The 12,901-nt window shown below is 48.1% G+C and overlaps 1 protein-coding gene across 1 annotated transcript in view; it reads right to left on the reverse strand.

The window, feature by feature from the left end:
- Positions 1-7,516: 7,516 nt before the first annotated feature.
- mapre3b (microtubule-associated protein, RP/EB family, member 3b) overlaps positions 7,517-12,901 on the reverse strand; it is a 28,308-nt gene continuing 22,923 nt past the window's right edge. The window contains exons 7-8 of the mRNA XM_056294493.1: positions 9,864-10,016; positions 7,517-9,363 (exon numbers count right to left, since the gene is read on the reverse strand). Of these exons, the coding sequence (XP_056150468.1) occupies positions 9,295-9,363; positions 9,864-10,016 (222 nt within the window). The 3' untranslated portion in view covers positions 7,517-9,294. The remainder of the gene's footprint in view (positions 9,364-9,863; positions 10,017-12,901) is intronic.

Genomic DNA, 12,901 nt, shown 5'->3' on the forward strand with positions numbered 1-12,901 from the left:
CTGCTGGCTAGTTAACCAGCAGATTTAAACTTCTAGTATTCTAATAAATGCACAATAGATGCTATCGCTATATTCCCAGTACACATGCTCACAAAAACTCATGTGCACATAGCACTCCTTAATTATAACTGTTGGCGAGGTGAAAAATTGGAAATAAAATAAGATGAAATGATCTGTGCTTGCTAGCAGATGGGGTAGCTAGCTTGCAGATGGAAAACTGTTTAGCATACCTGTTTTTTGGCAACACTTGGTGGTCGAATCCGGAGGTAACTGTTATTTGGTCGTCAAATAACAGACTTAAACCATTTATGATCTCAAATCACCCATTACTTGATAGTTTTGTTTGAACTGTAGAACTCTTCTGTGATTATCTTCACTGTCATTGCTGCTGTTCTTTTGCTGTATCAAATCACAGCTTTGCTGATAACAAACAGCACCCCCTGTGGTAGGCTATGATATTGTTTTACCATTAGTTGATTTTTTATCAATAGTTAAGATCATACTTTCACAGGAGATATATTGAGGGATCATATTACAAATTTGCTCAAAATTGCCGGAGCAAATTTTTACTCATTTGGCAGCTTTGTGGAAAAAGGTCCGATTTTTACCACTAACAATGATACAATGATAAAATGACAAGAAATCATTTTCAAAGATGTCAACATAGCTAGAACATATGTCAAGGGGTTAAACATGAATACTGGATAGGTTGACAGCTTCTACCCAAAAGCGTCAACTTAAGTTGCGATATCAGTTTTGGCCCCTGTAATAATACATATAATAGCCCGTTTGGCTATAAGGTTGATGTGATACAAGCACTCCTATTGGCTGTTAAGTTAGCTGCAAGCTGATTGGTCCATCTTAGGCGTGAGGGCGCAGGGGGACCGCATAATCGCCAGTCTATGTTTAGCACTCAGACGAGTCACTACTGCGGAGCTAGCTACTGTATGATTGTAACCGTCACCGTTGAGATAAAGACACTGAACTATACAGTCGTCGTCGGATCCCTCCATAGAGACAGCAAGTCAGACATGGTGTCAGAGTGAAAACGTGAAAAGGAGAAGAAGGAAGAAACAGAACAGTCCGAATGGACGACGCTGGAGTTCCTGCACCCCGCATGGACTGGGAAGCTAGCAGTCTGTCCGAAGCATGGCGCAAGTTTCAACTGCACGTCGAGTTGATGTTTTCCGGACCTTTAAAGAGGAAATCGGAGGAAGAAAAATGCAGCTACCTACTGATTTGGGTAGGAGAAAATGGACGGGACATTTGGAATACATGGACGCTCTCAGAAGCGGAAGGGAAGCTGTTGGAAACATACTACGGTCGTTTTGAACGGTATGTAAAACCCAAAGCAAATGTGATCTTCGCGCGCTATAAGTTCCATGGAAGGGCACAGGCAGCTCGCGAGCCTTTCGTACAGTTTGTGACTGATTTGAGACTGCTTGTGAAGGACTGTAATTATAGAGAGAGTGAAGAGGAGATCAGAGACCGTATCGTTTTCGGAGTTCATTCACCGAGAGTGAGAGAGAAACTACTGAACATCGGTTCCGAGCTAACATTGGAAAACGCAATAGACGTTGCTAGGTCTCATGAACTATCACAAGCACAGCTCAAAACCATTGCTAGCACCAGCACGGGCACGCGCCAACAGGCTGTGCATGCGATCGGTCGGAATGCAACAAAGAAGAAGCATTGGAAAAGGCGCGAGGACGACACAAAATGGCGCGCAGCGTCAGACAATGCCTCATGGAGAGAGGGAGACAGCAGCCGCAGTAAAGGATGCAAATACTGCGGGAACAAGACTCACAGTGGAAACGAAACCTGCCCAGCAAAAGGCAAGCAATGCAACAGCTGCAGCAAACGGAACCATTTGGCTAAAGTGTGTCTCTCCAGACCAGGACAAGGCGTACACACTGTGGAGGAAAATGAGTCTGACAGATGCTCAGACAATGAAGAACTGTTCATCGACGCACTGACACAAGGTAAAGACAGTAAAAATACGGATCAAGTTTTCGCTGATATGCAAGTAGGTCCAAACAAAAACACAGTCAGTTTTAAAGTAGACACTGGGTCCTCAGCTAATGTCATTCCCACACAAGCTTTCAGAAGACTGGGAATACAGAGTGCATTGCAGCCCTCCACTCGCCCACTATATGGCTATGGGGGTGAGCGGCTCGTCATTCAAGGTAAATGTGACCTGAAATGCCAGTACAAAGGCACCCAGTCAATGTTGAAGTTCTATGTTGTTGACACACAGGCACCACCTGTGCTAGGATTAAAAGCATGCCTAGACTTTGGACTGATCAAGCTCATACTGTCTGTATCCAACACACCCGAGGTATCACTCATTGAGGAGTACTCAGATGTTTTCAAAGGAAAAGGACTGTTTCCTGGTGAACGCATAATCCACGTTGACCCAAATGTAACACCTGTGGTCCACCCACCGAGGCGCGTTCCAGTAGCCTTACGCGACCGTCTCAAAGAGGAGCTACAGAACATGGAGAAGCAACAGATTATTGTGAAAGTCACCGAACCGACTGAATGGGTCAACTCAATGGTGGCAGCAGAAAAGCCACGCACAGGAAAGCTCAGAGTGTGCCTCGACCCGAAGGACCCGAACAAGGCTGTGAAACGACCTCATTATCCTCTACCTACCCTCGACGACATCACCTCCAAACTGGCAGGGGCCTGCTATTTCAGTGTGATGGATGCTCGCTCAGGGTACTGGGCGATAAAACTCGCAGAAGAGTCGTCCAAGTTGACAACATTCAACACGGTGTTCGGAAGATACCATTTCCTTCGTCTACCCTTTCGGGTGATCTCCGCCCAGGACGAGTTTCAACGGAAGGTTGATGAGACCTATGAAGGTCTACATAGAGTCACAGCCATAGTGGATGATGTCCTCGTATATGGAAAGGGCAAGGAGGAGCACGACAGCAACCTCCGAGCCATGTTGCAGCACTCCAGAGAGCGAGGAGTGAAACTCAACCCGGAGAGGAGCACGATCTGCGCCACCGAGGTCAGCTATTTTGGGCATCGCATCACAAAGGATGGGGTCAAGCCTGACCCAGCCAAGATTGCAGCTGTGAGAGACATGGAGCCACCCAAGGACAAGAGTGAGTTGGAGACAATCCTTGGTATGGTTAACTATCTGTCCAAGTTTGCCCCGATGCTCTCAGACATCAACGCACCCATGCGTCACCTGCTGAAGGAGTCAAGTGAATTCCGATGGGATGCGCAGCATGACGAAGCTTTCAGGAAGATGAAAGAAGTGATCACACGCGAACCAGGACCAGTCTTAGCCTACTATGATCCTGGTAAAGAGCTCAGACTACAAGTCGACGCATCGAAGTACGGACTAGGTGCAGTCCTGCTACAGGAAGAAAAGCCCATCGGATATGCATCCAAATCGCTAAATGACAGTGACGTCTATTACGCACAGATAGAGAAAGAGCTATATGCTATTCTGTTCGGATGCAAGTGTTTTCACCAATACATCTATGGTCGTCATGTCATCGTGGAGAGTGACCACAAACCGCTTGAGTCCATTATGAGAAAACCACTCGCAGCAGCGCCTCCGAGACTACAGCGGATGATCCTCCAGCTACAGCGGTATGACTTCACCATCATGCACAGACCAGGCAAGGAGATCCACGTGGCAGACACGCTGTCCCGCAAGTCGCTCACAGACCAAGATGACAGCTTCAGAGAAGGCATGGACATGCAGGTACATACAGTGTACAGTGGCCTGCCGGCCAGTGACACGAAACTGACAGAGATCAGAGCTGCGACTGCCGCAGCCACACAGCTCACAATGCTGAGAGAGACAATCAGAGAAGGATGACCTGAGGAGAGAGGAAGATGCCCTCAGAGAGTTGCAGAATACTGGAACCACCGAGATGAACTGTCAGAGATGAATAACATTTTGTTTAAAGGCGAGAAAATCATCATACCTACCTCGCTCCGCGCAGAGATGTTATCCCGGTTACACACAGGACACAGGGGCATGGAGAAATGCAAGCAGAGAGCCCGTGACATAGTGTTCTGGCCGGGTATGAACAAGCAGATCGAGGAGATGGTTGGACAGTGCCCCACCTGTCTCACCTACAGACCGTCAAACACTAAAGAGCCCATGATCAGCCACAAGATCCCGGACAGGCCATGGCAAGTAGTCGCCACTGACTTGTTCACCTGGAATCATGACAATTACATCGTCACAGTGGACTATTACAGCAGATACTTCGAACTCGACAAGCTACCCAGCACAACATCCTCAGCTGTGATACGCAAGCTGAAGGCAACCTTCGCCAGACACGGCTTACCTGAGACTGTTATTTCGGATAATGGACCTCAGTACTCAAGTATGGAGTTTGAGACCTTCGCGAAGACTTGGGAGTTCACCCACACGACTACCAGTCCGCATCATCCCCAAAGCAACGGCCTCGCCGAAAAAGCAATACAGATCGCCAAGTTGCTGATGGAAAAGGCCAAGGCTGACCAGAGAGACCCCTACCTGAGTCTGCTTGAGTATCGGAACACACCCGTCGACAGCTTCAGATCACCAGCCCAGCTGCTCATGAGTCGTCGTCTACGCTCAATTCTACCCAACACACACCAGCAGCTTCAGCCCAAGGTCGTCAGTCACAGAGACCCGCACGCCAGGAGAGTCCAACGTCAGCTGCAGCAGAAAAGGTACTACGACAGGTCAGCGAAGCCGATGTCACAGCTGCACGAAGGACAACACATCAGACTCCAGGAGCATGGCTGTTGGAAACCAGCAGTTGTCATCCAGCCAGCGGATACCAACAGATCCTACCACGTCCGCACAGCTGAAGGACAGGAGTACAGACGAAACAGACGTCACCTCCTGGACACAAAAGAAACACACACTGACACTCACACCAACACAGGAACTGACGAGAACCACGGTCAACTCACAATTCCCAACACACCACACGTCTCACATGCAGTGGCTGAGACAGCCTCAGAGACTGTCCCCTACCAGACAAGGTATGGACGAGCAGTGAAGCCCAGAGAGGTTCTGGACCTGTAATGTACAAGGGGGTAGGCGGATCGCTGCCCTTATCTAAAAAAGGAAATTATTGTAAAATGTTCTTGTGATTTGTAGTACCTCTTAAGTGTTTGATTACTTACCGTAGTTTAATATGCATACAGTAATACTGAATGAATGATATTACCTGTTTTATTAAGAGTATTGACTCTGTCAGTGATTACTATACAATGTGTTTTATTTCCTCCGGATTGTTCATGTTTGATATAGGACATGTGCTACTAATGTTGGGAGTCTAATGTTTGATTTCCGTTTCTCAAGAAGGGGGATGTAGTATTCTCTAGAATATAATAGCTAGACGGTAGATGTGATACAAGCACTCCTATTGGCTGTTAAGTTAGCTGCAAGCTGATTGGTCCATCTGACGCACGCGGGCGCAGGGGAACCACGTAATCGGCAGTGTGTGTTTAGCACTCAGACGAGTCCCTAGTGCGGAGCTAGCTACTGGACGGTGGTGGTGGTGGTGGTGGTGTTGGGTGTAGTAAAGACCCTGAGCTGTACAGTCGTCCTCGGATCCTCCATACAGACAGCAAGCCAGACAGACAGACAGACAGACAGGCAGGCAGCCCCTGACTACTGCGCCGCCTAGCGACCCGCGTGTGGAGGTCGGCGGGCTGGCGGGCGAGCGGGCTGGTGTGCATCTGAAACAGGGGATGTGAGAAGACAGAAAAGACTAGTTGGCTACTTGGTGATTGTGTTGCTTATTTGTGTTTCTTCACTTTTACGGAAGGACAAAGAGAAAAGCGAATGTGTGGAGTAAAGCCTTCAATATGTGCTCCACCTGAAGAAGACGTCAAGCTCCAGCCGCCTCCATGCTCCACTTCGCTACCGGCCTCCACCTTGTTAGCAGGGTGTGGCGTTCACTACACACCCTGTCACGTGTGTGTTGTTCACTACACACCCTGTCACGTGTGTGTTGTTTACTACACACCCTGTCACGTGTGTGTTGTTTACTACACACCTGGTGACGTGTGTGTTGTTTACTACACACCTTGTGACATGTGTGTTATTTACTACACACCTTGTGACGTTTGTGTTGTTTTGTACACAACCTGGTGACGTGTGTGTTTACTACACACCCTGTGACATGTGTGTTATTTACTACACACCCTGGTGACATGTATGTTGTTTACTACACACCCTGTGACGTGTGTTATTTACTACACACCTTGTGACGTTTGTGTTGTTTACTACACACCTTGTGACGTTTGTGTTGTTTTGTACACAACCTGGTGACGTGTGTGTTGCTTACTACACACCCTGGTGACGTGTGTTGTTTACTACACACCCTGTGACGTGTGTGTTATTTACTACACACCCTGTGACGAGTGTGTTGTTTACTACACACCTTCTGACGTGTGTGTTTTTCTCTACACACCCTGTGACGAGTGTGTTGTTTACTACAGAACCTGTGATGTGTGTGTTGTTTACTACACACCCTGTGACGTGTGTGTTATTTACTACACACCCTGTGACGAGTGTGTTGTTTACTACACACCTTCTGACGTGTGTGTTTTTCTCTACACACCCTGTGACGAGTGTGTTGTTTACTACAGAACCTGTGATGTGTGTGTTGTTTACTACTCACCCTGGTGACGTGTGTGTTGTTTACTACACAACCTGTGATGTGTGTGTTGCTTACTACACACCCTGGTGACGTGTGTGTTGTTCACTACACACCCTGTGACGTGTGTGTTATTTACTACACACCTTGTGACGTTTGTGTTTACTACACACCCTGTGACGTGTGTTGTTTACTACACACCCTGTGACGTGTGTTATTTACTACACACCTTGTGACGTTTGTGTTTACTACACACCCTGTGACCTGTGTGTTGTTTACTACACACCCTGTGACATGTGTTATTTACTACACACCTTGTGACGTGTGTTATTTACTACACACCCTGGTGACGTGTGTTGTTTACTACACACCCTGTGACGTGTGTTATTTACTACACAACCTGTGACGTGTGTGTTGTTTACTACACACCCTGTGACCTGTGTGTTGTTTACTACACACCCTGTGACATGTGTTATTTACTACACACCTTGTGACGTGTGTTATTTACTACACACCCTGGTGACGTGTGTTGTTTACTACACACCCTGTGACGTGTGTGTTGTTAACTTGATACCACATGCTAGTGCGATGTGTGTGTGTGTGTGGTATGTGCGTGTGTGTGTGTGTGTGTGGTGCGTGCGTGTGTGTGTGTGGTGTGTGTGTGGGTGTTGTTCACTAGGAGAAAAAGACCACAGCCAGCATCCCCGTTGATACTGAACCCCAGACCTTTATTTCAGTATTGCAACAACTCCAAATGATGTAAGTTTATCACACGGCTGCCGAGGACACAAGCAGTGAGAGCGAGAGAGCGAGGGAGAGGGAGGAGGGAGAGAGAGGGAGGAAGAGCAAGAGGGGGAGAGAGAGAGAGCGAGAGGGAGGGAGAGACAGAGAGGGAGGGCGAGTGAGAGAGACAGAGAGAGAGGGCGAGTGAGAGAGAGGGAGAGAGAAAGAGGGAGGGATGGCCTGCTCTCTGTGATGATGTCAGTCAACAGAAACACGCTGTGCTGTCCATCAACATGTCTCAGACCCGCTAGTTCCTGGCAGCCACTAGCATGTTACACTAGCATGTGACACTAGCATGTGGCACTAGCATGTGACACTAGCATGCGACACTAGCATGCGGCACTAGCATGTGACACTAGCATGTTACACTAGCATGTTACACTAGCGTGTGACACTAGCATGTGACACTAGCATGTGACACTAGCATGTGGCACTAGCATGTGACACTAGCATGTGACACTAGCATGCGACACTAGCATGTGGCACTAGCATGCGGCACTAGCATGTGACACTAGCATGTGGCACTAGCATGTGACACTAGCATGTGACACTAGCATGTGACACTAGCATGTGACACTAGCATGTGACACAGCTATGCAGCATATCCAAACTCAACCGATGAAATAGGGCAAGTGAAAACAATACAGAGATAGCAGCTAAAATCACTTCAACTCAAATAACAGTCAGACATTAGTAATGAAGTGGTGTCTGTCGTCCGTCCGTCTGTGTCTGTTCGCAGGACTGACATTTCTGCAGCCTGCTCTATAAATACATTTCACATTGACTTCCTGCACGCCACTGCACCATCAAATGCAAACAACACATCTGGATATTTAAAACAACAAATCTAAACGTATAAAATTGCATTTAACTGTAGCTGTCCAGCTGCAGCCAGCCACTGCATGCTGGCCTTCTAGAAGGTTCCAGTCAGATGGTTCTGCTAATATTAGTGCAAGACTTTCCCCAAATCAAAAACATGTTCTCTTCTGAGGAAGTGCAAGTGTAAAGACCAGATAAAAAATCATAAATAAATAAAAAGATAAATACTTCAGGCTGCTTAATAAATACGTGTGGACACAGGAAGCAAGACTGCAGTGGGCCGTGCTGATGGATAGCAGCACCTAGTGTTGTCTGCCCTGGGAGCCGGGACTCTGGTGTACGGTGTGGCTGATATGGCTGCTGGCTTTGTGGACACGGACAACAGAAGCTCAGAGTGTGTAGCAACCCTCTGTCACGTCTCCAGACAGGAAGCCTGGAAATGATCAAATGATAACCTGCATCCAGATGGACCACTGTCCACAAACACTGCAGAGAGCCCACTTGTGTGTGTCTAGTGTGTGTGTGTGTGTGTGTGTGTGTGTGTGTGTGAGTGTGTGCCGTGCCGTGCATGTAGGTATATTTGTATGGTCACATCTCAGCGTGCATGGTAAAGATATCTGCCCTACCTCGGCAAGTATTTCAATAAATGAGTAGAGAGCACTGCTGGCTCGGGCTGCCAGGGCTGGAACCCTGTATACTTACTTCATACATCTACAACCATGTACAGACTAGCCCGTACAGGACTACGTCTTGCCAGGCCAAACTAGTCCTGCCATGCAGCTGTCCCCTCTTGAAACAGATTAGAATGTGGTGATTTAGGCAAGCCGGGCTGCAAAGCCCCGTTCCAGACCGGTCTGGGTTAAGTGTCCTCTGCTAGCAGGAGTCTGGGAAGCAAGGCTGTGCAACAGAGTCATGATGTGTATACTGACAGCCGCAGGGAGTACATGAGAATGAGGGGAGATAGTAAAAAAGAGGGGGAAGATGACAATCATGAGCAGGTGAGACATGGGGAGAGGGAGTGGACAAGTCTGACAGATGCTGAGCGAGAGAGGAGGGTTCAGTATTCCTCCTGGTCTCCATGTGGCCCCTCATCAATTTCTTCATCCTCTGGTGGTGCAAAGCCCTCCTGGAGAAGAAGGTGTAAAGTCAATATATTGTAGAACGAGGTACAGCACACGAGTCATTTGGAGAGCCAATCCAAACTTCCTCATGTCATGCAGCGTTCTCTAGTTAAGCTCTGATTCATCACGCAAGTCAGCCACACAGCTCAGCCACACAAGTCAGCCACACAGTTCAGCCACACAGGGGACTAAACCCAGTGCAGGAATAACCATCCTCTAAGTATGGTCACTTTTACAACTGTGACTGGAGAGAGAATGAATTCCTTGACCCTGGCTTACACATATACAGGATGACAACTGACCGTAACGGACACATACAGTGTGATTACTTAAAGGGATAATCCTGTATTTTAAGTGTCTCGCAAAGTCTTACACAGCAAACATGCACACATTTACGGCACAGGTGGACATTGACTTTGGCAGCATTCACTCATCACATACTAATGAACTTAGCTAGGCGATGACAGGTGTGTGTGTGTGTGTGTCAGGGAGGAGGGTGTTTTACCTCTGTGGCGTACAGTATGTCCATGATTTTGCTGAGAACAGGGCTATTTTCGCTTTCGTTTTCCTGGCAGATCAGCTCAATGTCTCTCAGCTTACCGAAGTAGAAGTCCCTCTCCTTTTCCAGACCATCGACGGTCAGCTTCAGGTCCAACAGCTGGCCCGGTCAGCAGAGGGCAGGAACCAGGAGGCAAAGGACCCAGACGGAGAGAGAGAGAGAGAGAGAGCAGGTCAAACAGGAGGAAAGCTGATTAGCATGATGCACCCTATACATACTGTAAAAGATGAGCCAATGGTATCATGCCCCCCCCCCCCCCCCCCGGATGCATTGGTCAGCTTCCACAACTTGTCTCTGTGCATGCTCCACGATCCAGGTCAGAAAAGCACAGAAGGTTGGACCAGTTCATGTGGACATGACGTCTAATGACAGAAACGTTTCATCTTCAGTCTCAACTGACTGCATAAACGTTGTGTCCACATGAACCAAGTCCCACTACTAGTTCAGAGAGGCGTGACAAACCTGAAGCCCAGGTCATGTGACACACACAAGGCATGACAAACCTGAAGCCTATGTCATGTGACACTCACAAGGCATGACAAACCTGAAGCCCATGTCATGTGACACTCACAAGGCATGACAAACCTGAATGAAGCCCATGTCATGTGACACACACAAGGCATGACAAACCTGAACCCTATGTCATGTGACACTCACAAGGCATGACAAACCTGAAGCCTATGTCATGTGACACTCACAAGGCATGACAAACCTGAAGCCCATGTCATGTGACACACACAAGGCGTGACAAACCTGAAGCCCATGTCATGTGACACTCACAAGGAATGACAAACCTGAAGCCCATGTCATGTGACACTCACAAGGCATGACAAACCTGAAGCCTATGTCATGTGACACACACAAGGCATGACAAACCTGAAGCCCATGTCATGTGACACACACAAGGCGTGACAAACCTGAAGCCCATGTCATGTGACACACACAAGGCATGACAAACCTGAAGCCCATGTCATGTGACATACACAAGGCATGACAAACCTGAAGCCCATGTCATGTGACACTCACAAGGCATGACAAACCTGAAGCCCATGTCATGTGACACTCACAAGGCATGACAAACCTGAAGCCCATGTCATGTGACACACACAAGGCGTGACAAACCTGAAGCCCATGTCATGTGACATACACAAGGCGTGACAAACCTGAAGCCCATGTCATGTGACACACACAAGGCATGACAAACCTGAAGCCCATGTCATGTGACACACACAAGGCATGACAAACCTGAAGCCCATGTCATGTGACACTCACAAGGCATGACAAACCTGAAGCCCATGTCATGTGACATACACAAGGCATGACAAACCTGAAGCCCATGTCATGTGACACACACAAGGCGTGACAAACCTGAAGCCCATGTCATGTGACACTCACAAGGCATGACAAACCTGAAGCCTATGTCATGTGACACACACAAGGCATGACAAACCTGCAGCCCATGTCATGTGACATACACAAGGCGTGACAAACCTGAAGCCCATGTCATGTGACATACACAAGGCGTGACAAACCTGAAGCCCATCTCATGTGACACTCACAAGGCATGACAAACTTGAAGCCCATGTCATGTGACATACACAAGGCGTGACAAACCTGCAGCCCATGTCATGTGACAAACACAAGGCATGACAAACCTGAAGCCCATGTCATGTGACACACACAAGGCATGACAAACCTGAAGCCCATGTCATGTGACACACACAAGGCGTGACAAACCTGAAGCCCATGTCATGTGACATACACAAGGCGTGACAAACCTGCAGCCCATGTCATGTGACACACACAAGGCATGACAAACCTGAAGCCCATGTCATGTGACATACACAAGGCATGACAAACCTGAAGCCCATGTCATGTGACACACACAAGGCATGACAAACCTGAAGCCCATGTCATGTGACACTCACAAGGCGTGACAAACCTGAAGCCCATGTCATGTGACACACACAAGGCGTGACAAACCTGAAGCCCATGTCATGTGACACACACAAGGCATGACAAACCTGAAGCCCATGTCATGTGACATACACAAGGCGTGACAAACCTGCAGCCCATGTCATGTGACACACACAAGGCATGACAAACCTGAAGCCCATGTCATGTGACACACACAAGGCATGACAAACCTGAAGCCCATGTCATGTGACATACACAAGGCATGACAAACCTGAAGCCCATGTCATGTGACACACACAAGGCATGACAAACCTGAAGCCCATGTCATGTGACACACACAAGGCGTGACAAACCTGAAGCCCATGTCATGTGACACACACAAGGCATGACAAACCTGAAGCCCATGTCATGTGACACACACAAGGCGTGACAAACCTGAAGCCCATGTCATGTGACATACACAAGGCATGACAAACCTGAATGAAGCCCATGTCATGTGACACACACAAGGCATGATAAACCTGAAGCCCATGTCATGTGACACACACAAGGCATGATAAACCTGAAGCCCATGTCATGTGACACTCACAAGGCGTGACAAACCTGAAGCCTATGTCATGTGACACACACAAGGCGTGACAAACCTGAAGCCCATGTCATGTGACACACACAAGGCGTGACAAACCTGAATGAAGCCCATGTCATGTGACACTCACAAGGCGTGACAAACCTGAAGCCCATGTCATGTGACATACACAAGGCGTGACAAACCTGCAGCCCATGTCATGTGACACACACAAGGCATGACAAACCTGAAGCCCATGTCATGTGACATACACAAGGCGTGACAAACCTGAAGCCCATGTCATGTGACACACACAAGGCGTGACAAACCTGAAGCCCATGTCATGTGACACTCACAAGGCGTGACAAACCTGAAGCCCATGTCATGTGACACACACAAGGCGTGACAAACCTGAAGCCCATGTCATGTGACACACACAAGGCGTGACAAACCTGAAGCCCATGTCATGTGACACACACAAGGCGTGACAAACCTGAAGCCC

The sequence above is a fragment of the Lampris incognitus genome, chromosome 15, assembly GCF_029633865.1.
Source record: "Lampris incognitus isolate fLamInc1 chromosome 15, fLamInc1.hap2, whole genome shotgun sequence".
Lineage (NCBI taxonomy): Eukaryota > Metazoa > Chordata > Actinopteri > Lampriformes > Lampridae > Lampris > Lampris incognitus.